Source organism: Cricetulus griseus, chromosome 9, assembly GCF_003668045.3.
Source record: "Cricetulus griseus strain 17A/GY chromosome 9, alternate assembly CriGri-PICRH-1.0, whole genome shotgun sequence".
In the NCBI taxonomy this organism is placed as follows: Eukaryota; Metazoa; Chordata; class Mammalia; order Rodentia; family Cricetidae; genus Cricetulus; species Cricetulus griseus.
The window spans coordinates 21,914,653-21,942,467 of record NC_048602.1 but is presented as its reverse complement, the minus strand read 5'-3'; the positions used below and the strand labels follow the sequence as shown (position 1 = coordinate 21,942,467).

The following is a 27,815-nucleotide window of genomic DNA, read 5'->3' as shown; positions in this document are numbered from 1 at the left end:
GCCATGACCGTCTCCTTCACAGCCCTGCTCTGTCTGGGTGAGATGTGGAGATGGGGAGGGACACTGTGCTCTGGGATTGATGCTGCCCCACGGCCCAGCACTGGTCAGTTAGGAAACCCCAGGCTCTTAGGAGGTTCTGCAGAGGGGAGGACCTTCTCAAGCTTCAGGGACAAACCTCTCACAGGGAACTCTCTTCCAGGACTGACACTGGGCCATGGGACACCAGTGCTGGCAGGTGAGTGAGTGTATGCAGATGTTGTGACCTTCAATTCTCATCATGACTGGAACTATACTTGGGCAGTGAGGATGGAAAACAACACATGTGTGCTGCCCCTGGGGATGGATGGAGAGTTGGTGTTGGTGGTGTTGGGGGTATAACCAGAAGATGGCTGTCCTGGGTCCTAGCTGTTCTTTTCCTTGCAGGAATGCCCCCTAAGCCTATCCTCAGAGCACAGCCAGACTCTGTGGTCCCAGAGAAGACTACAGTGACCTTCCTATGTGAGGGGACCACAGGAGCCCAAGAATACCGTCTGTATAAAAACGGAAACCGTTATTTAACACACAGAGAGAGTCCATTGAATTCTCACAACAGGGCTGAATTCTCAATCTCAAAAATAGGCCAGAAAGAAGCAGGGCGATACCAATGTTGCTACCAGACCAGTGATGGATTGTCAGAGTACAGTGATTCCCTGGAGCTGGTGGTGACAGGTGAGAGGACTCACAGAGTCCACAGCATCAGGTTTGTCTGTCAAGAAGTGCTCTGTACATAGGGATGACTCCCCTTACAGCCCTGGAGGGTAATAAGTTCTTTGAGGACATTTAATTGATCCCTCTTCTGTCCTAGGGGCCTACAGTAAACCCAGTTTGTCAGCCCAGCCCAGCCCTGTGGTGACTGAAGGAGGGAGTGTCACCCTCCAGTGTGTCTCAAGGCAACGGTATTATTTGTTCAGTCTGACTAATGAAGGACCACAGAAGCGCTCATGGACACTGGACTCAGATTATAATGGCTCTACTCAAGAATACCAGGCCCGTCTATATGTAGGTCCTGTAACCTCCAGCCAAAGGTGGACATTCAGATGCTACAGCTTTAATGAGAACAACCCACTGATTTGGTCAGAACCCAGTGACCCCCTGGAGCTCTTGTTCTCAGGTGAGGAGGCAAAAACTTTCCACAGAATGATGTTGGAATGACAGGTCCTGAGGGAGGCCTTGGTGTGTGGTGTGTGAGGAGCCAGGGCTCCTTAGTCCATTGACACAGATCGTGGGAGACAGAGGGACACAAGATAGAAAAATCCAAGGAACACAGTGACATCAAAGCCCAGTAGCTCCAAGACAGACAGGAATCTTCATGGAGCCTTGTTGCTCTGGATCGGCTTAAATGGCATCCACCAGAGGTCAGGGAATGCCACAAAAGAGAAATTGGAAGGGTTGGAGGAGCCAGAGCCCTCAGGATACCAGGAAAACACTGCTCACAGGATCAACTATGCAGGGACCATGAGGGCTCACAGACTGAAGCAACAGCCAAGGCTCATGCATGGGTCTTCCCTAAGCCCTCTGCACACAGGCTGTGATGATTTTTCTGTTTTATTTTGTTTTGTAGTTTAGAGGTTCAATGTGTAGCCCTGTCTGTCCTAGACGTCACTCTGCAGACCAACGTGCTCTTGAACTCACAGCGATCTGCCTGCATTTGCCTCCTGAGTGTTGGGACTAAGGGGTGCACACCAGTGCCTTAGTAGTTTGGGAGTTTTGTTAGAATCATGACAATAGGAGTCTGGAACTCTGTGACTCTTTTGCCTGCACAGGGGAACTCTTTTCTCCTACTGGGTTGCCTTCCCCAGCCTTAACAAGAGGGTGTTTGCCTAGTCTGACTGCATGCTGTTATGCCATGTTCCATTAATGTCACTGGGAACCTCGCTCTGTTCTGAAGGGAAACAGAGGAGCTGTGGATCTGGGGGAGAGGGGAGGTGAGGGGGGCTGCTGTCAGGATGTATTCTTTCACAGAAAAATCAATTAAATAGAAAAATAAATGCCTTCTGCAAGTGTGACATTCTCTGTGCCACTTTCTGACAGACCCACGCCCTTCTCTCCTATTACTTTGCAGGGACCCTCCACAAACCCACCATCAAGGCTGAGCCAGGCCCTGTGATTGCCTCAGGAAGCCCCATGAACATCTCATGTCAGGGGACCCTGGATGCAAAAATGTGTTTTCTGCATAAAGAGGGAAGTCAACAAACCTGGGGTACACAGACCCCAAAGGAGCCTGGGAACAAATCTACATTCTCTATTTCTTCTGTGACAGAGAGCATTGCTGGGCAATATCGCTGTTACTGTTACAGCTCAGCTGGCTGGTCAGAGCTCAGTGACACCCTGGAACTAGTGGTGACAGGTGAGGGGACATCAGAGTCTCACTGGGAGGCTCTGCTCTCAGGAGTATCCCCTCCTGAAGCCTAGCCCTGAACTGTGAAATCCCATGTAACAGGCTGATCCTTCTGTTTTAGGAATCCACAACACTAAACCCCAACTGACAGCACGGTCCAGCCCTGTGGTGACCTCAGGAGGGAACATGACTCTCCAGTGTGTCTCCTGGGTGTCCTATAACAAGTACATTCTCACCAAAGAAGATCAGAAGTTTTCCAGCTCCCTGAACTCACAGTACATAGGAAGTATTAGGCAGTACCAAGCCTTATTCTCTATAGATCATGTAACAGCAGACCACACAGGGACATTCCGATGCTATGGTTACTACAAGCAAACCCCACAGCTGTGGTCAGCACCCAGTGATCCCCTGGAAATACACATCTCAGGTGAGTTAGCTCCATCACTGACCAATCACTCATAACAACCTAAGCCTTTTGCTGTGCAAGAATGCCACTGGTGTGGTTTCAGATAAAAGGAAGATCTTGGTTGCTGATCTAGAGCCCCACTCCTGGGAAGAATCAGAGACATGTGCAGGGCAGGATGGGTGGGGATCAGTGCTTGAATGAAAACCATCTCCTCTGTCACTAGGCTGTCACCTTCCCTCTAGGTCTGTCCAAGAAGCCCTCTCTGCTGACTCACGAAGGCCATATCCTGGACCCTGGAGAGAGCCTCACCCTGCAGTGTTGCTCTGACATCAACTATGACAGATTTGCTCTCTACAAATTGGGGGGAGTTGAAGTCATCCAGCATGGTGGCCAGTGGACCAAGGCTGGCCTCTCCATGGCCAACTTCACACTGGGCTATGTGAGCAGCTCTACTGGAGGCCAATACAGATGCTATGGTGCACACAACCTCTCCTCTGAGTGGTCAGCCTCCAGTGATCCCCTGGACATCATGATCACAGGTGAGGAACTAAATAGATTCAATCTGGTACCTAAGGTCTGCATAAGCTCTTATAGGAGACCTAAGAGCTTGGGTCTGGGATGAGGGATAAGGTTCTTATTTAGGAACAGATTTAGAGACATGGAGCAAGAACAGATTTAGAGATAGGGAGCAGGAGAGAAGGTAAGGCAGGGATAAGCCAGAGTCACAAGTGCCCAGAGCTGAATCTTGTGAAGTCTCAGCTCAGAGCATTGAAGGCAGCCTCTCATTATCTCTGCTCTCTTTAGGACAGCTTCCTGACAGCCCTTCCCTCTCAGTGAAGCCAAACTCAGTGCAGTCTGGAGACAACGTGACCCTGCTGTGTCAGTCAACATACAGAGCAGACACTTTCATTCTGTCCAAGGAGGGAGCAGCCCACCAACCCCAGCGATTGAAATCCAAGTCCCAAGATTGGAAGTCCCAGGCAGAATTCTCCATGACTGCTGTGACCTCTGCCCTCTCAGGCACCTACAGGTGCTACAGGTCTCAAGACTCATCTCCTTACCTGTTGTCACATGCCAGTGCCCCTGTGGAGCTCTCTCAGGGTGAGGTGACCCTGAACTGTCCAGGTGACTTAATATCAAAACCCTAAATGAGCCCTTGTCTTAGTTAGTATTAAGGGGACATTATGAAGTGTTAGTCAGAAAGTGATATCTCTGAAAGAAATGAGGATGCCAGCAGGTCCCTCAAGTAATGTCCACTCCATCCGCTACTGCAAAAAAATAAATAAAATAAAAAATAAAAAACTTTTGAGGAGACAGTCTGAGATAAAAGGGGAAGGCATAAAAGGGGAAGGCGTTTACAGTGTAGATGCAGAAACGTGAGCAGATTGGGGCCCTGGATTAGCATCTAAACCTTTTTCTTTTTCCTAGGACCCATTAGTGCCTCCAGACAACCACCCTCAAGTCCCACACCAACAGCTGGTAAGTATAAGACACCTAAGTGCATGGAGTAGGCTCTGTCCCCAGGCTGCCCTCCTGTCTCTTAGCCCAGCAGAGTGCTCATTACACTGTCACTTCATCTTGGGAGTGTGGGAGGCAATCAGAGATGCCAACAGAGACCCCAGAAACCCAGTGCTTTAGTTTGTAGAACAAAGGATGACATCCAGGGAGAGAGGTTTAGTTTCAGAATGGAAGATGGACCAGGTGTGTGTGGTGGAGATCAGGGAACACGGATAGTCAGCCCCTCATCCTGATAGTAAGGTCCTGAGAACAAACCTCTCGGCTGCATGGTGTAAGGTCCCAGAATATTATGGAAAGACCCATTGGAATGTGAGGATAATATCTAATCATGGGCTTGATACAGCTGCTTCTGGAGATGCTGACTTGGGAAAATCCTTCTGTTTCTGGACTGTTGCTTCTCTGGGTGCATAATGGAGAGATTTGCCCACACCTCTAAGTTTCTTTCAATGTTCACCTTGGCAGTGAATTCTCCTAACAGAAAATTCCTGTAAGACCCAACTCTGGAGCATTTCTGTCCTACAGTGCTAGTGACATATGTAAGGGTGAGTCACAGGACCAGGTCAGGGTATTCAGGATACCTCTGTCTAGATCACTTGGCAAGGTTCCAGAATTCTCCATGAGTACTGTGACCTCCATTTTCAGAGTCTCCTATAGGTGATATGGATGTCACAACTCGCCTCTACACTTATTGTTTTGTCCCAATACACTTGTGAAGCTCATACTTTAGCTCATACTTATGAGCTAAAGCAGTATTTCAGGGTTATTCTTCTAGAATAATCGAATAAGTTTGGGTTATAAATGATGCACAGTGTCAGATAGATGAATATTCACCCTCTGCATGGTAGAAGACAGCAGAGATATTTCCAGGAATGCTCACTACAGACCGCACTAATGGAACCCAAAATGTTTCAGGAAGCCTGAAAGGGGATCTTGAAGAAGCCACAGAGAGATATAGGCTACTAAATAGGAAGAATCCCAAGACAAACCCTCCACATATCGGTAGCATATCCAGAAAGTAGACAAGTGTTTATTAAATCTGACTTTTGAAAATGCTAATCAGATCAGCACCGACGCATGAATGGATCCTTCACACAGCCACTGTTGAGTCTTTTGACTCTAACACTGAGGCTTGGGTAGAAATGACCTCCAAAGGTATAAGGAGACATCAGAATTCCAAATGATTTGATTGTGGCAGAATGGGCCATCTGCAAAGAAATTTTAGACACAACCTCCTGGAAATAATGCTGCTTCTGGGAAAGATCCAAAAAAGGCCACAACATTCTGGACTATGTAGGAGATGCAGCAAGTTTGACATTGAACCAATGAATGTAGATCAGCAAGAAAAAAAGGCAACACTTTACCATCAGGAAACTACTTGGGGGGGCCTCACACAGTCCCCAAGTGTTGTTTCAGACAAGGCCAGGGCTGTTTATTTGACCTCAAAGACAATTTTTGTTGCATACAGTATTACAGCGGAGGCATAATTATTTTATTTCAAAGGCATCTACTGATTGTATGAAGTTATTATACTGGTTAATATTCTTCTGTATTTAAATTAGAAACAATCCTATTTTCCATATCAATCAGAGTTCCCTATATCTGCCAACCACCTACATCAACCCCCATTTCCTCCCCAATCCCCTCCACAGGGAGAGTGAGGCCTTCCATGGGGGAATCATCAAAGTCTGTCACGTCATTTGGGGCAGTCCCTAGGCCATTCCCAGTGTATCTAGGCTGAGAGAGTATCCCTCTGTGTGGAATGGGATTCAAAAGTCCATTCGTACACTAGGGATAAATACTGATCAACTACCAGAGGCTTCATAGTCTGCCCAGGCCTCCTAACTGGCACCCACATTCAGGACAGGCCTCATGTCTCATGTGGTCCAGTCATTCCAAGTCACTGTGAAGGACCATCCTGTCCCTGGTCATTGCTTAAAGTGTGTCAATGTCCCAGTGTCTCCAGGTGAGGAGGTAACCTTGCAGTGATAGGTACAAACCCTGCTACATTCTCCTTTTTTTCCAAACAGAACCACATCCAAAGCTCAACCCTACCAGACAGAATTCATTATGTGAACCTGAGCATAACAATAATCATGTCAAACAAAATAAAATCCAGTAGTCTCAGTCCAAACCTATTGTTTATGAAGTCTTCAACATCTTATTTCAGGCTGAAATAGAGGAACTGAGACTGTATGGGTTCAGCTTCCTTTTGTGAGGTGTCAGCTAAAAATGCAGGCTGCCTGAAAATTTTGGGATAAGACCATAAGAGACTATGTATCATTGACCCTTGAATCTCCTAAAGAGATAGCACACTTATAGCACTCTCTCCTCACATTACAGCCTGGTTTGTCTCCACAAGAATTATATGTAAAGATGGCAAAGATAAGGGAGTGTCACATACGTCATGCTTGGGATCTATGGTTAGTGACAGCCAGCCATGCCATCACGAGACTGTTAGTTGGAAGCCCACTGGCTTGCCATCTGCTCTCTTTCATGACTCTGTGTTTCTCTGTCTCTCTGTCTCACTCTCTCTTTCTTTCTCTCTCTCTCACACACATAAACACACACACAGAGACAGAGACAGATAGAGACAGAGACAGAGACAGAGATAGAGATAGAGATAGAGATAGAGAAAGAGATAGAGATAGAGATAGAGATAGAGATAGAGATAGAGATAGAGATAGAGATAGAGACAGACAGACAGGCCTGAGGCCCTGGGTGGACATTTATTTACCTTGGGGACATTTAGGTACCTTGAGTCAATGATGACCATCCCTAACCTCTGTAACTTCTTTGTCCACCGCCACAGCATCAGTGAACAAGGATTACACAGTGGAGAATCTCATCAGGATGGGGATTGCTGTCCTGGTCCTCATAGTCCTTGGGATTCTGGTCTTAGAGGCTTGGGGCAGCCAGAGCCAGGCCCACCATGTAGCTGAGAAGTAATCAGAAGAGAAATAAGTACATATCTCAAGGTTCCAGAATCTGGAAAATGAATCTTATGATCCAACTTTCTGTAAGATTTCCAGTTCTTACATTGAGGAAATGGTATAGGAGAAGATGCAAGGAGCAATTGTGATTTGGGTGAAGAGCCAGGTGTGAGTGTTGCAATGAGATTCTTCATCAGCAAATGAATTTAGATCCTTTCATCTACTGTGGCCATTTGCAGATGAACCAACTCTTTCTTGGGTCTGTAAAGTGAGGAATATGCTACCCAGTATGTCTGGCTTGGGTCCTCATTGCTGTACATTTTCCTTTTCCATCCCTCTCATGTTTCATTTTCCATTTTTATAAATTGCTACACTCTTTATAGCAGGGGCTATATCTGTTGAATGGAAACAGAGAAGTTGCCTGGAAACAAAAATGATGACTAAAGTCAGAGCCCAGAATTAAATCTATCTGCCTAGGATGCCCCCAAACCCTTTCTATGTACTTTCAATCTTTTAGTCTACAATAGGTATTATTCATGGAGTCTCTCTTGAAATATAAAGCCAGTGTTACCACTATGGTTGAATAAGGTAGAGTGGACTTAACTTTAAAATTTTCTCAACACAATGTCCCTATGTGACACTTTCTGACCACTCTATATAACCCCATCAAACACACCTTCACACAGCAATGCAACATCACAGGTCTCAGGTGCGCAGTGTTATATGAAATTGATGTGTTTTCCATTTCATTCTCCACTGTCTAATTTTCATACATGCAAAAGAAGTTGGCATGCTAATCAATAATCTCGGAATCCCCTTGCTAGGATGACTTGTCATACAATGATTTAGAGTTTCTGCGTAGACAATCACATTTTCTTAACACAATGCTATTTATTTCATTCTCATTTTTGACTATACTTGAAATGCTCTTTGACTTTGCCTCTGTTTATGTATTCGATAAGTGTTCAAGTAAAAGGTTGAAAATGTGTGAAAAGAGGGGTGACTGTTTCATTCTTCAGGATTTAATGCAAAATTTCTGCTTTCTCACCATTCAGTGTGATGCTAATTTTGGTATTTTAGTACATGAACGTATTGTGACTTTGGAGGTCCTCTGTTCCTAATTTCTGGTGAGTGTCCATTGTGAATGTCTGTGGGACATGAACAAATACTAACTCTTTTTCAAAAATTATCTCTATTATGTATTTTTCAATTGTAATCTTGCTTTCTATCATCAATACGAGAAGATTTTTGAATGTTTAATGGCATTTACATGAGAGAATAAATTCTACTCTTTAAGGAAGTTTTCTTTTTATTTTATGATATGATCTCATGGTTAACAGCAAGATATAGCTTGAAGAATCACATTACATAGCAGCAATAGATTTTGCTCCCCTGAGCTATAGTGCTGAGAGTATTAAGACAGGATCTACAGTGTCATATCAGGATCTGTGGTCCTGAATAAAAAGGGAACAAAAGGAAAAATACATTGATATGGTTTGGAAGCAGAGAGCAGTGTAGGAGAGTCTTCCTGTGACAGAAATGAAGAAGTCAGAGGAATAAGGAAATTACTTGTCATGAACAATAAGGCCAGGCAAGGAGGGAGGTCAGATCCCCCGTGAGTCAACTAGAGCTTGCATAAGTGTTTCTAAACTTCTCCGTCACTATCTCTGATGGCCATGGTTGACACTGCAATCGATCTCAAGAGTGAAGAGTTTTACTCAGCGTCTCCATCATTCCATTCCCATTCCGATACTAATCTCAGACATTCCTAACCTGACCTCTTTCTTTCCCTGTCCCTGGGACACTGGATTGTCTAAGTACAGTGAAGACTCAAGCATCTGCCCATGCTCTTGATCCATCCACCTTCTCCGTCACTTGACGTCCTGTCTCCAATCCATCCATTCCTCAGTACACCTCATCCCTCTCCTTTCATTCTACTCTGGTCCTTATGTGGGTATAAAGTGGAAAGGAAGAGGTCTTCTTGGGTTTTTCTCCTCAAAGATATTTGATAAAAGCATCTTAGTCTAAGTTTAAGTTATTTTCAAAGCTTTGTTTTGGCTTTGATGCACTCTGAAACCCATGGACAAATCTCCCAACATTAAGATGAATTGAATTTAAACTAGCTGGGCTACTGAGACTCAATTGTTTCTCTTAATCATTAACTTAAGCCAAAGTCCACATGGCTCTTCAATAGAAACCCATGTGTTCTAGCTCTGTGACACTTATTTGTTTTATTTTTATCACCAGAACTCTATTTAAACTAACATTATTTTTTATTAATTAGGCAGTACAGATTTGGAAGTAAATATTTTCATAATAATCCACAGGCAAAAATGCCCAGTAGAAAGGGATTTTTCCATGAGATGAACATACCACATCAAGAAAGTAGGAATCTCCCCCCACCCATTCACACCATGTCAGGTACCAGAGAAAGTTGATAGAAGCAAACATGTAAAGGCACAGCAGAAGCAAAAGACATCCTGGAGTCTGTGATCTCAGGACCTCATATCTACAAAATTCATTCACCAGAGATTTGTCTCCTGGTTGGCTGACACCTTGAACTTCAATTGCCAGAAGTTGATCCTCTAACATGGCTACCGGCCAATGCTCATTCATTGCATCGGGGTCACCATTATTTAAAGAAATGTTTGTGCTTCTTCATCTTATCACAGAAGCTCCAGGATCTTACTGGGTTCTTATTACACTTGTGGTCGCTCCTATGTTTTCCATCAATATTTATCCAAGGATCACGAGGCCTGCAGGGAATAGTCACCTTGATGGCCTGGTGTATAAATACTGTTAGTTTATGCCCCAGGAGAGCTTCTGTTTTATTTCTGTGGTCAGGATGAAAGTGTCTTGTCACTGTTGTAAGAAGCACTGGAGGGTCACATTGACTCTTGATGTCACAGAAAAGCAAGATGGGCTTCATGTGTTGGGTCTCTGCAGTGAACTCCTAAGAAGAATGGAGACGGTGTTAATTGGGCACTCACCTCATACACTGGCAACTAGTATTGGGCTGTCATATTGGACACTCCTTATAAATAACCACTTCTCTGAAGGGAAATCATGGGAGTGGGGACCATGGGTGTTCAGTCACCTGGACCCACCAAATCAAGGGAATGATTGAAAACAGAAATGCTAGCAGTCATCTGATAGTAACAGAGGAAGATGCCTAAATGTTGCCATTCAATAATTTGAATGGACATCAGAATTGCAGTTTCAGTAGGGTCTATCTGCACCACATACCTGGGCTTCCATTTTACAGAGATGGTAATCATGGGATTCTGTTGTCACCCCCCCCCCCCCCCCCCGCCTAAGTAAAAGAATGACACTCAACTCCCTCAGGAACTAACAGAGCTTGTCTCAGTCCTGAAGATGGGTTGGGGAGGGTACCTAACCTGCTCTTTACTGAAGGACCTGCCAGCCATCACCAGGATCATATCATACTCTCTGTGCACCATAGATGCAGACCAGGAGTGGCTCCTTGTCAACACTTAGAAAAGAGAAACTTAGAAAAGCTAAACATTCACTAATTCATCCATACAGGGGTTCTGGGGTGTAGAATGATCCTGAAAGAGAGAGTGCCCCTATGAGAGGTTTTCCCCATGCAGTGTCCCTGGCTCTGGTGAACTGAGCTCATGAAATGAGACTGTTTAATTACTGTGTGATCATGCGGCTTGTAGCAGTTCTACTCAGCAGAATTCAACCTGCACAGATAGCTAACAATTTCTGGCTTTGAACAGGGCATTTACAGGGTTGCAAGAATCCTAACCATGTTCTCTGTGAATCTACCATGATGTGGTCCACACAGGAAAGCCCCGCCCACTCACTGTTACCAAATTCACTGGGAGCATTCACAATTGTAGGCAATCAAGGGTGAAGTGTGTTCCCAAGATAATAAGGTCCAATTCAGACTGCAGCCATGACAGCTCAGAATTCATGGAGAATGGAGAAGAAGGTGTTTGGGAGAAAAAGGAAGAAGATAGTGGTCTAACCAGTGGTGGATCTGAGGACAAACCATGATAGAGTCTTCATCAGGAACCCATATCAAGTCCAAAACAAAGCTCTGTTAAAATGTGCTCAGCATTGTATTATTCCAACAAAGATGGATCTGCTTTAATAACCTTTGGAGCTGGATGTCCTAAGTAGCTTACCAATAGTTTAACAGGCTAATTTACTTGATAAATTAATTCCACGAAAATTGTAAGAAGGGAAACTGGAGTGTTGGTAGTGATATAAAGTTAGTTTCACCACTAGAAAAATAAAATTCACCATTTTCATTCCTCAACTGACAATCTCCTAGACAATCACCTTACTTTACTGGAGTGTAGTTCCTCTTGAAATCAAATGGTACACTATCCGATCTAATTCTCAAGTCTGAAAATTTCATTCAAAATTCTTCACAGGCTGCCATTGTCCATTTTACATGCACTATTCTATAGGATATTAGAATCTATGGGGATTGTTTTTAAGAATGAAAAACTCGCAATATCAAAATATGTTGCAAAATTTTCCTTCATGAAATTTCACCTTCACATGGCACACCAATGACATAAAGATAATCTCAATGTTTCATTGTGAGACCCAGGATCAAGAAGCTCAACTGATTCAGGAAAGAGGCTCAGCCCTCACTGACCCCTGTGGAGATATACATATGTGTGTAGAGACTTTTCCTTACACTCAAAGAATAGAACCAACTTGGCTCCTGCCTCCAAAATTATAAAAAAAATCCCAGAGACAGTGAGACTAAAATCATTGCTCAGAATGGACAGCTCAATGCCTAATTCTCGGCTGTTGTGATGCCTGGACTGTGGCCTTTGACATATATACATTTTAGGGAATTAATTTATATCACAAGGGCCTTATATAATTGCAGAAAACCGTACTGTGAATCACTAAATTTACATCATTTTAATAATATACTGAGGACACATTATATCTTCTGTTTTCTTGGGTCCTTAGCAAAGTTATTTGTCTTGGTTTCCAAAGGGAACTCAGGGACTGTTATAGGGAGGATGGCTTGCTTTGTGACAGACAGCTATATCTTAGGAAGCTAATGTTGATAATACAACTTAGAACCAGTGTGATGTGACATGCTGCTGTGACTTCTCAAACCATTTCTTGTTGCCCAATGAAGTTGTGAAATTTTTACTGAACATATTTGTTATTTGACTCTCTCCTATTAAGCAAGAGACCTTCAGAGAAATCTTTCAAAGAGACACCAATATTTGAAAGGAAAAATTTGAAGAGAATATAGAGGCCACTTGTGATGGGTCATCTTGATTAATAATTGGCATGGCTTTAAAATTGAATAAGGAAAAAAAGAGATGGGCACATCTATTAGGAATACGCTTGAGCAGACTTTTTTTTTAATTGTTTCATTTTTGCATATTGGTGTATTACCTCAATGAATGTCTACCCTGGTATCTGTAGAGGTCAGAATTGGGCATCTGATCCACAGAAATTGTTGTTAGGGATGATACATAAAGTGGGTATTGGAAACAAAACACTGTCCTCTGGAAGAGTAGCCAAATATCTTAAATGTCCACCTCTTGAGATGGTTTTTGCACTGTGAGGATATACTGTAAGTGTCAGAGAAAACCTCACATGGAGGTTGTATAAAAGGGTGATTTTGTGGAAACCTGAGATAGTGTGATTGGAGAATATCCTAGGACTCAGGCTCTGATTTCAACACAGGCAATCCTGCAAGCAAATCATTCGGCCTGAGCCACACACTTTGACACCCTGTGTGGAATCCATGAACCTCAGGTGTCTTGGCACTCTGCAGGTCAGAGCCATACACTCCTTAGGGAAGGAAATTCAATGTTTTGGGGGAAGACAAGGTAATAATTCTTTCCATGAGAGATTAATTCACAGGTCCGTATCAGTGTTTCCATAATAGCAGATAGTTTCTCCTCAGAGAGCAGTGACATCTGTAGCTCATAGTGACAAAGTAAAGGACACTCAGAGGTCCCATCACTAAAGTTGTCCTCAGGAGAGAAAGGGTCCTGTTCTCAGGAGTCACCATCACAGTCCAGCCCTGGGTGATGCTGTCTCATTCTACAACTCTACAGTAATCTATGCCTGTCAACCATGTCCAGACAATTGGTAACCTGGGTAGGACCATGACCCTCCAGTGTTGGTCACAATACAAGCTTGTAAGGTTCATTCTGACCAAGAGAGGAGAACACATCATGAGTGTTCTCATACCCTGAACACCACCACCTCAGACACAGCATGTTCTGAGATGATCCACTTCTTTCAAGAATAAAATCTCAGGTGTAGTCAATGCCCAGTAACACTCTACAGGTGCTGGTGGTCAAAGGTAAGAATTCTCAACCATGGACCAATTATTGCAAACCCTGAAGGTCATTCCAATAGCTGTGTACTGAGGACAGCCACAGATGGAATGCTACTCATTGAGCTGAGCCTTTGTCAGAGTGTGAGGTAAGTGGAGACCTGTATCAGAGGATGGGAGAGGGCTGAGGTAGAATAAGAATAAACACACTGCCCATCTTCACAGGAGGGTTGCCCAAAAGGAATTCACCAGTATTGGTCTAGAAATGATCTGTCCTAGAACTTTTGATAAATTGACAGTCCTGTGTCTTTCAGATGAGTAAGGATGGAATAACTGATTACCAAAGTGTGCTCTGCACTGAAGGATAGACTTGATTATCCTAGTGTGACATCTCCTTGCATTCTGTGAACAGCTTTTGGGGCCAATAAAATGGTGTAGTCCACACAGCTCTCTCTCCCAGTGAATTGCTAACCGTCTGTCATATAAGACCAGTCTACCTGGTCTTGTTAGAAGTCTATGCATGACACAGGTGCCACTGGGGTATTCCAGAAGAATAAGACCATAGTAAGTGTTGGAGGCCTGGAAAGAAAAGGTTTGAACAGCAGAGGGATGGGAGTGGCCAGGTGATAAAAGACACAGATACACAAGTCCTCAGAGGCAGGCCAACGTGAGATTTCAACTAAGAAAATGTTGGACTCAATTTGAACTCCCTTCTTACTCTGACACAGCTCTCTCTAAAGATTTCTCAGTCAGTGCAGCCAGGCCTGATGGCTTAGTTGGGACAAAACAGGCTCCTGCTCATTTCATCATGAAGCTTGGTGGAAAATTTCTCTCATGTGTCCATTAGTATTTGCCTTACACATGGGGTTACAGAACTCAAACAGCAGGGCTTAAAAGATGGCTCACTGGCTCATCTTCCAGAGGTCCTGAGTTCAATTCCCAGCACCCACATGGTGGCTCAAAACCATCTGTAAGGAGATCTGGTGCCCTCTTCTGGCCTGCAGGCAGAACAATGTATTCACAATAAACAAACAAATCTTAAAGAAACTAACACAGCAGAATCCATCTGGCTTTGTGGTCAGCTTTTGTGGTGTATGCAAAGGCCCATGGGTGGAGGCCATGGAGCAAGGTTGGAGAAGAATCGTGACCCTACATCCTGGATAATCCTTACCCACCAGCATATGTGATGCCTCTGCTGTAACTCTACATCTAACCCATGAATGTCCGAGGACACCGATGAGATGCCCTCTGTGACTATCAGTCATCTTGGGCAAGTTCATCACATGGAACTCACCCAACCATGTCAAATGTAGGTCTTCAGTTTTGCACTGTTGCATGAAAAAACAGGGTCACTCCAGAGTGAATTTTGGCTTTGCACCAGCAGGGGAACCAGCCTGTGGTTAACTGACTGACTTTTGCTTCACAAAAGCCATTTTATTGTTACACAATTTACACCTTACCAAGTCAATTTCACATACCAAATCCTCTTATCTGAATCTCCCCAAACAAGACAAATGCTAAAGAAATTCTAAGTCACAGGATCGTTCAGTTTTCTGAGTTCTCCTATAACCAAGTTTTGCATAGGGTTGAACATTTCAGGGACAATTAAGCCAAGATATACAGACTTCAAATAGACGGTATCCAACACAAAATGTAGCAATCACAAAGACAGCTCAAAGCCCAGGTGCTAACACTCCTGAATACAAGCCAGCTGCAATATACTTCGGTAACTTCCCCTACACAACCAGGAGGGGGCAGCACCTGTTCTCACTGACAGTGATGCCTGTGGGAGGTTGGTGTGAATGAGCTCAGGTCACTCAGAGCAGCCCTGACTGGTGCAAATGGAATGCCCATCACTGATTCTCAGGACACACAGCTGCTCATGAAATCAATAGGAAAGAGACTCTATAGCCAAGTGACACACTGCCCATGAGAATTCACAAATGTGCAAAACACACAGGAGTTAGGATAGGAATATCCCCTTAGAAGTAGATATGATGAAATACTTGGGACATATCCACAGTGTGGTAATCTATATAAATATATTGTCATTATTTCATTGAAGAAAATTACATGAATAAAATGTATCGGATCGTGCCCACCACATACTCTAGGGGACTTTTTCTCTCCTTTTACAAGATAGGGCCTGACATAGCCCAAGAAAACCCCAAACTCATTGCTTAATATGAATTCCCTTAAACTCCCAATATTCTTACATGATGATAATTATTCATATTGACACCGATACTAAGGGGAATTTAAGGATGTCTTTTTAACTCAGCATCAAAAGGTAGAAATACTCAGTGACCTCTACCTCATTCTCCATGTGACATACAGGACATGTGTGTAGCCTGGACCCAGCCTTTGAAGAGATGCCAAGTTAGAGAATTTTACCCATGTGACACCTTTTGTAGCATGGGGTCATTACTGAAGAGAAGGTTGAAAATTGTTGAGACCCAGGGGTGGTAGAGGATGACAATAAACACTTTTCGGGACACTGCAGGACAGTCACACATCTGAGCTCACAGTGTTTGTAACGACAGCTACAATCCCCATGTCAGCCCAAAGCAGAACAAACCCAGTGTGACCATGGGAGATGGGCACAGTGTCCCACCATAGATGAAGAGTGATTCCCATCTTATCCATATGGGGAGAGGGAGAGTCAGTTTTCTCTTTTTATTAACTTTTATTTAAATTAAAATAACCCTTATTTTACATTCCAGTCCGAGTTCCCTCTCACTCCCCAATACTACTGCACCCCCCACCCATCCTCTCCTCAGAGAGGGTCCTCCCATGAGAGAGCATCAAAGTCTGTCACATCATTTGGGGCAGGACCTAGACCCCCCCCCCCGCCTGCCACTGTATCTAGGCTGAGGGAATATTCCTCCATAGGGAATGGAATATCAAAAACTAATTCATGCACTAGGGATTAATATTGGTTTTACTGCCAGTCAGGGGCCATATAGTTGCCCAAGCACCCCAAAATGGTACTCACATAGAGAGTCAGTTTTATTTAACAGTGTGGCCCGGGTACTGTGCCCAAGCATTTGGGAAGCATAAATTGAACTGCACAGGAGGACGAGAATAGAAAGTTTAGTGTAAGAAGGGACAGTGGATTTTCTACAACCAGCAGGTCACAGAAGGAATCAAAAGGAAATCAGATCAGTGAGGAGGGAACCAGTAAGAGAGGGGGAGGGAGAGGAGGAGGGTTGGAAGGTGAACCATCAAAACATAATACATACTGATATGACATTTCAAATAATTGAAAAAAATAGATTTCCATTTTTTATTTAGAAACAACCATTTTACATATCAATCCCCCTTTCCCTCTCCCTCCCATCCTCCCATGCCCTCTACTAATCCCCCAACCCACCCCCAACCCACTCCCCAAGGATAGTGAGACCTTCCATACGGGATCAGCAAAGTCTGACACAGCATTTGGGGAAAGGCCTAGGCCCTCCTCCGTGTATCTGGGCTGCAATAGTATCCCTCCATAGGGAATGGTCTCCCAATGTCCATTTGTGCTCTAGGGATAAATACTGGCTCCACTGTTAGAGGTCCCATAGACTGCCCAGGCCTCCTGACTGGCACCCACATTCAGAGGGCTTGGTTCAGTCCAATGCTGGTTCCCCAGCTTTAAGACTGAGGTCCCTGTGCCCTCGTTAGGTCAGGTCAGCTGGTTCTGTAGGTTTCTCCAGCACGGTCTTCACTGCTTTGCTAATCCCTCCTCCCTCTCTTCCAGTGGATTCCAGGAGTATGGATCAGTGCTTAGAACCACAGGTTCTGCTTCTGCTTCCATCGGCCACCAGAGGAAGGCTGTTCAGGGTGCCTGGCTGTGGTGGCCATACATTTAATCCAAACACTTGGGAACCAGAGATTTCCAGCACAGCCTGCTCTGCATAACCAGCTCCAGGAGAGCCAGGGCTCTACAGAAAACCTGTGTCAAGTCAGCAACAATAATATTTAAACCCACAAACATAAGAAAAAGATAGCAGATGAAATAAATTTAAGGTGAGATAGAAACTGAACATTGCAGAAGAAAGTAGGTGTGTCTCAAGGGAGGAGTATGTGCTTAGAATCCCGGAGGCCCTGCCATCATTCCCTGGCTCCAAAAGTAAGGGGAAATAAACGATTGTTACTGAACTCTCTTTCTCTTCAATGACAGGGTGAAACAGGCACAAAGATAGAGATATTTGGCAAGTTCCTGAAGGACAAGACCATCACCCTCGAGTCCAGCCCAGTGACTCCATGGGCAATGTCAAGACCAAGACCCAAGACAAGGAAGGCATCTCACCTGACCACCAGTGGCTGGGATTTACTGACAGCAGACAGAGGATGAATAAATCCTGACCAAGAGCAATGGCCAGAAAGATTCCCACCCTGAACCTGGTACTGCACCTGTATGGTAGCATCACAGAGCCATCCCTTTGCCAGTCTGTACTTGTCTGTGACCTCCATGTATGTGCTCTGAATGTACACATAAGAAAAATGGAATTTATTATTACATATGTATAATTTAAAGAAAAATGTGTAAATAAATAACTGTAATTTAAAGATGTAATGTAAAGTACACACAACAACAACAAAAAAAAAACAACCAGAAAAAGTAGTGCACAAGTGATTTGGTTTTTTTTTTCTTTCAGATTTTTTTATTTGAATTAGAAACAAGATTGTTTTACATGACGATCCCAGTTCCCACTCCCTCCCCTCCTCCTCGACCACCCGCCTCAACTAATATCCTACCTGTCCCATATCCTTTCTGCTCCCGCTGGATGGTGAGGCCTTCCATAGGGGGTCATCAGAGTCTATCATAGTCTTTGGGATAGGGCCGAGGCACACCCCCATGTGTCTTGGCTCAGGGAGTATCCCTCTATGTGGAATGGACTCCCAAAGTCCACACCTATGCTAGGGATAAGTACTGAACTACTACAGGAGGTCCCGTAGATTTCCAAGGTTTCCTCACAGAAACCCGTGTTCCTGGGATCTGGATCAGTCCCAAGCTGGTATCCCAGCTATCAGTCTGGGGAGCAAGAGTTGCCTGAAGTTCAGGTCAGCTGTTTCTGTGGGTTTCACCAGCCTGGTCTAGACCCCTTTGCTCTTCACTTGTCCTTCTCTGCATCTGGATGGTTTTGTTTTTTAAAGACGTAGTTATTATTATGTAGAGTTTTGTCTGCATGTATGCCTGCTCTCCAGCAGAGGGCGCCAGATTTCATTATGGACGGTTGTGAACCACCATGTGGTTCCTGGCAAATGAACTCAGGACCTCTGGAAGAGCAGCCAGTGCTCTTAACCTCTGAGCCATCTCTGCAGTCCCTAGTGCACACTTGTAAGCCAGCAATGAGACTCTGAGGAAGCACACTACACATTTCATTCCATGCAGAGGAACACAGCCAGATCCTTCACTGAAACCTTCAAACATTTTGAATACGAAGAATATTTCATATAAAAAATGTGAAAAGGAATAAAGCAAGCCACCTGAGAGTTTGTGTTTCTTATGTGTAATGTTCATTCATGTCTGGTACCACCTGGTCCTGACAAAGATGAGGACAGATGAGACAGACACTGATGGGATTTTGGAAATGACATCCATTAAATACTGATGGAGTCTACTGCATGACCCAGCCACAGCCTTGGGGAAGTCACAGCCTGGTTCCTGAGGAGGGCAGTTCCCCTTCCTGTGGGGCTGCTGAAGCACAACCATGTCATTTGGAGTGCCCTGCTTCAAGAGGCCACACCCTATGTCTCCGGCCCCTTCAGACAGACTCTGTAGCTCTGCGGATCAGCACAGTTGCAGCCTCCAGGAGGAGACGCCATGACCGTCTCCTTCACAGTCCTGCTCTGTCTGGGTGAGATGTGGAGATGGGGAGGGATGCTGTGCTCTGGGATTGATGCTGCCCCACAGCCCAGCACGGGTCAGTTAGGAAACCCCAGGGTCTCAGGAGGTTCTGCAGAGGGGAGGACCTTCTCAAGCTTCAGGGACAAACCTCTCACAGGGAACTCTCTTCCAGGGCTGATTCTGGGCCATGGGACACCAGTGCTGGCAGGTGAGTGAGTGTCTGCAGATGTCCTGACATCACTTCTCATCATTCCTGGAGCCATGCTGGGCTGTGAGGATGGAAACAAACTCAAGCTCGCTGCCCCTGGGAATGGCTGAGGGTTGGGGTTGGGGAGCTGCAATCTGAGATGACTGTCCTGGATCTTAGCTGATCTTTTCCTTGCAGGAAACTTCCCTAAACCTATCCTCAAAGCACAGCCAGACACTGTGGTCCCAGAGCAGACTACAGTGACCTTCTTGTGTGAAGGGACCACGGGAGCCCAAGAATACCGTCTGTATAGAAATCGACAATATTTAAGGCACATAGACAGACTACCAAATCCTAATAACAAGGCTGAATTCTCAATCTCAGAAGTAGACCCTCACAAAACAGGCGAATATACCTGTCAATATAGGACCCGTGGTGGATGGTCAGAGTACAGTGACTCACTGGAGCTGGTGGTGACAGGTGAGAGGACTCACAGAGTCCACAGCCTCAGGTTTGTCTGTCAAGAAGTGTTCTGTCCACAGGGATGACTCCCCACACAACCCTGGAGGGTAAGAGGGCCTTTGAGGACATTTAACTGATTCTTCTTCTCTCCTAGGGACCTACAGTAAACCCAGCCTGTCAGCCCATCCCAGCCCTGTGGTGACTGAAGGAGGGAATGTCACTCTACAGTGTGTCTCAAGGCAACAAAGTTGCAAGTTCTTTCTGATTAACGAAGGACCACAGAAGGTCTTCTGGACACGGCAATCAAAGTACAACTACTCTACTCGGCGGTACCAGGCCCAACTCCTTGTGGATGCTCTGACATCTAGCCAAAGGTGGACATTCAGATGCTACAGCTTTGAGAGTAACAGACCACTGGTGTGGTCAGAACCTAGTGACCCCCTGGAGCTCCTGTTCTCAGGTGAGAAACCCCAGTCTTTCCCTAGAATGCTGCTGAATTGACACAGGTGCTGAGGGAGGTCTTGGTGTGTGAGGTGTGAGGAGCCAGGGCTGCTAAGCCCATTGACACAGGCAGTGGGAGACAGAGGGACACAAGATACAGAATCCAAGGGAGAGACTGACAGCAAAGCTTAGGAGGTCCAAGACAGACAGGAATCTTCATGGAGCCCCCTGCTACTGTGGTTCAGCGTAATAGAATCCACCAAAGCTCCAGTAATTCCACAGAAGAGAGAGAGAAAGAGTTGCAGGAGCCAGAGTACTCAGGACACCAGGAGAACACAGGCCACAGGATCAACTCAGCAGGGATCACTAGGGCTCACAGAAACTGAAGCAGCAACCAAGGTGCATGCATGGGTCTTCCCTAAGCCCTCTGCACATAGGCTGTGCTGGTTTACCTTGGGGAATTTTTAATTTTTGTTTTTTAGTGGTTCACTGTGTAACCCTGTCTATCCTGGCTGTCACTCTGTAGACCAGGCTGCCTTGAATTCACAGACATCTGCCTGCATTTGCCCCCTGAGTATTGGAATTAAGGTGTACACCACCACTGGCTGAGTAGCTTGTGATGTTTGTTAGACATAACAATAGGAGTCTGGAAGTCTCTGACTCTTTTGTCTGCACATGGGATCTCTTTCCTCCTACTGGTTGCCTTCTCCAAACTTTATAGGAGGGTGTTTGCCTAGTCTTACTGCATGTTGCTTTGTTGTGTTCCATTGACGTCACTAGGAACCCTGCTCTGTTCTAAAGGGAAACAGAGCAGCAGTGGATCTGGGGGAGAGGGGAGGTGAGGGGAATCTGGCAGAGTGTATTGTTTGACAAAAAATAAATTAATTAGAAAAAAGAGTGCCTTCCACAAGTGTGACTATGCTCTGCCACTTTCTGACAGACCCACCCCCTTCTCTCCTGTTTCCTTGCAGGGACCCTCCACAAACCCACCATCAAGGCTGACCCAGACCCTGTAGTGACCTTAGGAAGCCCCATGAACATCTCTTGTCAGGGGACCCTGGATGCAGAAATGTGTTTTCTGCATAAAGAGGGAAGCCAACAAACCTGGGGTACACAGACCCCAAAGGAGCCTGGGAAAAAGTCCACGTTCTCCATTCCTTCTGTGTCAGAGGACAGTGGGGGGCAATATCGCTGTTACTGTTACAGCTCAGCTGGCTGGTCAGAGCCCAGTGACACCCTGGAACTGGTGGTGACAGGTGAGGAGAGAGAGAGGGTCTCAGCCTCCGGCTCTGCTCTCAGAAGTATTCCTCCCAAAGCCTAGCCCTGACAGCATTGTGACTGTGTAATCATATGTAACAGGTTGCCTCCTTCTGTCCTAGGAATCTCTGACAGTAAACTCAGTCTATCAGCTCGGCCCAGCCCTGTGGTGACCTCAGGAGGGAACATGACTCTCCAGTGTGTCTCATGGGTGTCCTATGACAAGTTCATTCTCACCAAGGAAGATCAGAAGTTCTCCAGCTCCCTGAACTCACAGTATATAAACAGTACTATGCAGTACCAAGCCTTATTCTCTATAGATCATGTAACAGCAGACCACACAGGGACATTCCGATGCTATGGTTACTACAACCAAACCCCACAGCTGTGGTCAGCACCCAGTGAGCCCCTGGAAATACACATCTCAGGTGAGTCAGCCCCATCACTAGCCAATCTTTTTTGACACCACAACCACTGGGTAATTGCAGGTAAAGAGTGAAAAAGAAAGATCCTGATTGCTGAGCCAGAGCCCCACTACTGGGGAGAAGCAGTGACATGTGCAGGGCATGATGGGAAGGAATAGGTGTTTGGTAAAAACCATCTCCTCAATCACTAGGCTGTCACCTTCCCTCCAGGTCTGTCCAAGAAGCCCTCTCTGCTGAGTCACCAAGGCCATATCCTGGACCCTGGAGAGAGCCTCACCCTGCAGTGTTGCTCTGACATCAACTATGACAGATTTGCTCTGTACAAGGTGGGGGAAGACATCTTCACCAAGCAGTATGGCCAGAGGACCCAGGATGGGCTCCTGTTGGCCACCTTCACCCTGGGCTATGTGAGCAGCTCTACTGGAGGCCAATACAGATGCTATGGTGCACACAACCTCTCCTCTGAGTGGTCAGCCTCCAGTGATCCCCTGGACATCATGATCACAGGTGAGGAACAAATGAGATTCTATGTAGTATCTAATCTCAGCATGAGCTCTCATGGGGGACCTAAGAGCTGAAGGCTGGGATGAGGGACAGGGATCTTTTGGGGGAACAGATGGAGAGACAGGGAGCAAGAGAGAGACAGTAAGGCAGAGATAAGACAGAGTCACAAGTGCCCAGAGCAAACCCTCGTGAAGTCTCAGCTCAGAGCATTGAACTAAGCCTCTCATTATCTCTGTTCCTTTTAGGACAGCTTCCTGACAGTCCTTCCCTCTCAGTGAAGCCAAACTCCACAGTGCAGTTTGGAGACAACGTGACCCTGCTGTGTCAGTCAACATACACGACAGACACTTTCATTCTGTCCAAGGAGGGAGCAGCACACCAACCCCAGCGAATGAAATCCAAGTTCCAAGATGGGGAGTTCCAGGCAGAATTCTCCATGACTGCTGTGACCTCTGCCCTTTCAGGCACCTACAGGTGCTACAGGTCTCAAGACTCATCTCCCTACCTGTTGTCACATGCCAGTGTCGCTGTGGAGCTCTCTGTCTCAGGTGAGGTGACCCTGAACTCTCAGGGTGACTTGCAATCCAAACACTAGAAGAGCCCTTGACTTGGATGGGATTAAAGGGACAACAAGAAGGGTGAGTCAGAAGGCTCTTTCCCTGACAGAGAAGTGGATGACAGCAGGGTCCCTTAAGTAATGTCCACTCCATCCTCTATTGCAATCTAGGTTTGGGTAGACAGCATGAGGGTCTTGGGGAGGTTACAGGGCAGATGTAGGACAGACAGCAGAGGCAGGTCCCTGAGTTAGCATCTAATCTTCACTTCCTCCTGTTCTATTTCCTAGAACCCATTGTACCCTCCAGCCCACCACCCTCATGTCCCTTGCAAACAGCGGGTAGGTATCAGGAAACTCAGAGGAGGGAGTAGTGTACATCCCCAGGCTGCCTCACCTGAGCCCAACAAAGTCCTCATTTCTCTGTCACTTAGATTATGACTGTGAGAGGCAACCAGAGACCTCAACAGAGACCCAAGAAGCCCAGGACTTAGAGTTTTGGTTACAGAAGATGGTGTAAAGAGAGAGATCTTTTTACTCAGTCTGGAGAATGGGGCAGGTGGGTTATTTGCATAGCAGGGATCCCAGACACTCACCCCCCCATCTGCCTCTAAGATCCTGAGAACACACCTATCTCCTCATTGAGTCAGGCCCCAGAAGTATATGTAATCATCCTATTGGATGTGGTACCCAGATGGGCAATAGCTAGTTATGGGCTGGATACAGCTGCTTCTGGAGATGCTGACTTGGACAGGTCCTTCCTATTCTGGGCTGGCTGCTGGTTCTCTGAGTATAAAGTGAGAGACCTGGCCCACATGTGTAAATTTCTTTCAGTTTTGGCCTTTAATGGCACCTCTACTAACAGAGGAGGCCTGCAGAACATGAGTCTGCAGTGGGTCTGCCCCACCATGGCGGTGACATGGACAAGGGTGTTGCACAGGACCATGGCCGGGTTTTCCTGCTCCTTCCCTCCAGCTCATGAGGCTTGTGAAGCCCATGGACTCAGGGTAGGTGATCCAGATACTTATGCACTAAAGCAGTATTTCAAGATTCTCCTTCTACAGCAATAATCTGATAGGTTTGGGTTATAAATGATGCACAGGGTCAGCCAGATGGATATTGACCCTCATGATGGTGGAAGACAGCAGAGATATTTCCAGGAATGCTCACTACAGACCACACAAATGGAACCCAGAATGTTTCAGGAAGCCCCAAAGAGCATCCTGAAGAGGCCACAGACACACATAGGCTACTAAGTAGAAGACTCCCCAGAGACAAGCTCTATTCATCACCCTCCATATATCAGTAGCTGATCCAGAAACAGGAGACAAGTATTCATTGAATCTGACTTTTGAAAATGCTAATTTTGAGTGTAAAAAGGGCCTTGGGCTCTTAATTATCAGGTCAGCACCAATGCATGAATGGATCCTTCACACAGCCACTGTTGAGTCTTTTGACTACAACATTGAAGCTTGGGTAAAAGTAATTTCCAAAGGTATAAGGAGACATCAGGATTCCAAATGATTTAATTGTGACAGAATAGGCCATCTGAAAAGAAATTGTAGACATAGCATTCCTAGAAAAAATGCTGATTCTAGGAAAGATCCAAAAAGAGGGCCCCAACATTCTGGACTATGTAGGAGATGCAGCAAGGCTGACATTGGACCAATGAATGTAGATCAACAGGAACAGATCAAGGCAATACTTTACCATCAGAAAACTCCTTGGGGGCCTCAAACAGGACCCATGTCTTTTTTTTTCAGCAAGGCTATGACTGTTTATTCCTCCCATACTGTACTATAATTAGGCATGCTTACTTTGTTTCAAAGACATCTACTGATTGTATGCAATTATTATCCTCGTTTAAATTCTTTTTTATTTAAATTAGAAACAATATTATTTTACATATGAATCCCAGTTCTCTCTCCCTCCTATCCTCCCATACTCCCCACCAACCATCCTCACCCTGTCTCACCCCCCATCCAATCCCCAGGAAGAGTGAGTCCTTCCATGGGGATCATCAATGTCTGTCACATCATTTGGAGCAGGGCCTGGGTACTCCCCTTTGTGTCTAGGCTGAGAGAGAATCCCTCTGTGTGGAATTGGCTTCAAAAGTCCATCCTTGCACTAGGGATAAATACTGATCCACTACCAGAGGCCCCACAGACCGCCCAGGCCTCTGAGCTGACACCCACACTGAGGAGAGGCCCCATGTCTTATGTGTTCCGATCATTTTAATTCACTGTGAAGGACCATCCTGTCCCTGGTCCTTGCTTTCAGTGTATCCATGGCCCCGTGTCTCCAGGGGAGGAGGTAACCTTACTTTGATAGGTCCAAATCCTGCTATACTCTCCTTTTTTTCAAAATAGATCCATATCCATAGCTCAACACTACCAGACATAATTTGTTTTGTGAACCTGAGCATAACAATAATCACATTAAGCAAAATAAAATCCAGTAATCTCAGTTAAAACCTATTGTTTATGAAGTCTTCAACATTTCCCTTCAGGCTAAAATAGAGGAATTGAGGCTGTGTGGGTTCAGCTTCCTTCTGTGAGGGGTCAGGTAAAAGTGTCTGCTGCTTGCCCTTGGTGTGCTCATCTGAACATAGAACATTTTGGGATAAGACCATAAGAGACTGCATCACTGACCCTTGAATATCCTAAAGAGATGGGGCACTTACAACACTCTCTCCTCACAGTATAGCCTGGTTTGTCTCTACAAAATTATTTGTGAAGGTGACAAATGTAAGGGAGTGTCACATATGTCAGTCTTGGATCTGTGCTTAATGACAGCCAGCCATGCTATCACGAGACTGTTAGCTGAAAGCCTACTGGCTTAGCATCTGCTCTCTTTCATGACTCTCTCTCTCTCTCTCTCTCTCTCTCTCTCTCTCTCTCTGTGTGTGTGTGTGTGTGTGTGTCTCTCTCTCTCTCTGTCTCTCTGAATCTCTCTCTCAAACACACACACACAGAGGGGGAGAGAGAGAGAGAGAGAGAGAGAGAGAGAGAGTGAGAGAGAGAGAGAGAGAACTTGACTATTCTTTTGAGAGCCAGGACTACAGACCCACCCCTTGGTCCTGAAATTCCCACATAATAGGTGAAAACAAGAGATGGAGGACAATCTACACCAGAAGCTTGAGCTCCTACCTGAACTGGCCATATGGAAATATCTTGTTCTGATGTGGAGATGAAAAGCAGGGAAAGATTTGCAACAAGACAGATGTTCTCAATCTTAGCAGAAACCATTTCTCATTTCAGAGAAACTATCAGGTAGTTTCTCCTCGGCCACCCCTAGGTGGTCCACAGGTATTCAGAACAGTTCAGGGGAATGCTCAGTTCAAAGAAGAGATGGGAGGTCTAGGTGTGACAAGGGAACACACACTCAGCAAAATCCCATTGAGGAAATCATCCTAGACTGAGGAACTCATCCTAGACTGAGGAAATCATCCTAGACTGAGGAAATCATCCTAGACTGAGGAAATCATCCTAGACTGAGGAAATCATCCTAGACTGAGGAAATCATCCTAGACTGAGCACCTGAATCAGCACAACCTCTGCAGAGCTGACCAGAGACAACAAACTGATAAGTTTCTGGGGCTGCTCAATGCCCTATATTGTCAAGTTATTCTACTCGGAATATACTGGTTATAGCAGTGTCCTCACAGTGGTGCTGAGGAACCTAAAAAGAACTCCTGGAAGGAACAGGGTTGTCTTAAACAGAAACAGACAAGGAGTAAAGTCAGGAGTAAGAAATGTAGTAGAGTTGTGAGGAGTAACTGGGACTAGAGAATGGAGGAGAAACCATAGCTGATTTTATATGTATATGTATGTATATATGTATGTATGTATGTATGTATGTATGTATGTCTGTATGTATGTATATATGTATGTATGTATATATGTATGTATATATGTATGTATGTATGTATATATTGTATGTATGTATGTATGTATATATTGTATGTTAAGAAAAACAATAAGACACGAAACCTGGCTATGCCATCAGAAAGTTTAATCCCAGATTTCCTGAGCTTACAGGATGAGAACAACGGGTGTTTCCAGTAATGAGAAAGAGGAATAAAAAGAAACACTCACATGTCTTAAGCGTGCACAATCCTCTTTTGTCCTCAGGATCACTTGAGATTATCATTCAGTCCTTGAACATTTGCAAATCCAAGACAGCTGAATAAAGGGACATCAAAGTCAGCACTGGAAACAGATTTATCCAGGGAATGCAGGAGCCCTGGGGGACATTTAGTTATCCTGGGGACAGTTAGGTTTCTTAAGGAAATTTTGATCACCCCTAACCTCTGTAACTTCTTTCTCCACAGCCACAGCCTCAGAGAACAAGGATTACACAGTGGAGAATCTCATCAGAATGGGGATTGCTGTCCTGGTCCTCATAGTCCTTGGAATTCTGGTCCTTGAGGCTTGGGGCAGCCAGAGTCAGACTCACCTTGCAGCTGAGAAGTAATCAGAAGAGAAATAATTACATCTGTCAAGGTTCCAGAGTCTCGGAAATAAATCTGATGACTCAACTTTCTGTAAGGTTTCCAGTTCTTACATTGAGGAGCTGGCATGACAGAATGTCCAGGAAGCAAGTGTGATTTGAGCACAGA

General features: G+C 45.3%; 1 protein-coding gene across 1 annotated transcript; it reads left to right on the top strand.

Moving 5' to 3' along the window:
* Positions 1-3: 3 nt before the first annotated feature.
* Positions 4-27,670, top strand: LOC100771565 (leukocyte immunoglobulin-like receptor subfamily B member 3-like). The gene is made up of 20 exons (XM_035449159.1): positions 4-37; positions 200-235; positions 424-708; positions 845-1,150; positions 2,102-2,386; positions 2,499-2,804; positions 3,026-3,322; positions 3,588-3,884; positions 7,111-7,243; positions 17,272-17,354; positions 19,523-19,573; positions 19,751-20,032; positions 20,169-20,474; positions 21,427-21,711; positions 21,835-22,140; positions 22,348-22,644; positions 22,887-23,213; positions 23,997-24,011; positions 26,471-26,491; positions 27,534-27,670. The coding sequence occupies exons 1-20, from the start codon at positions 4-6 to the stop codon at positions 27,668-27,670; spliced, it is 4,089 nt and encodes a 1,362-aa protein (XP_035305050.1).
* Positions 27,671-27,815: the final 145 nt, after the last annotated feature.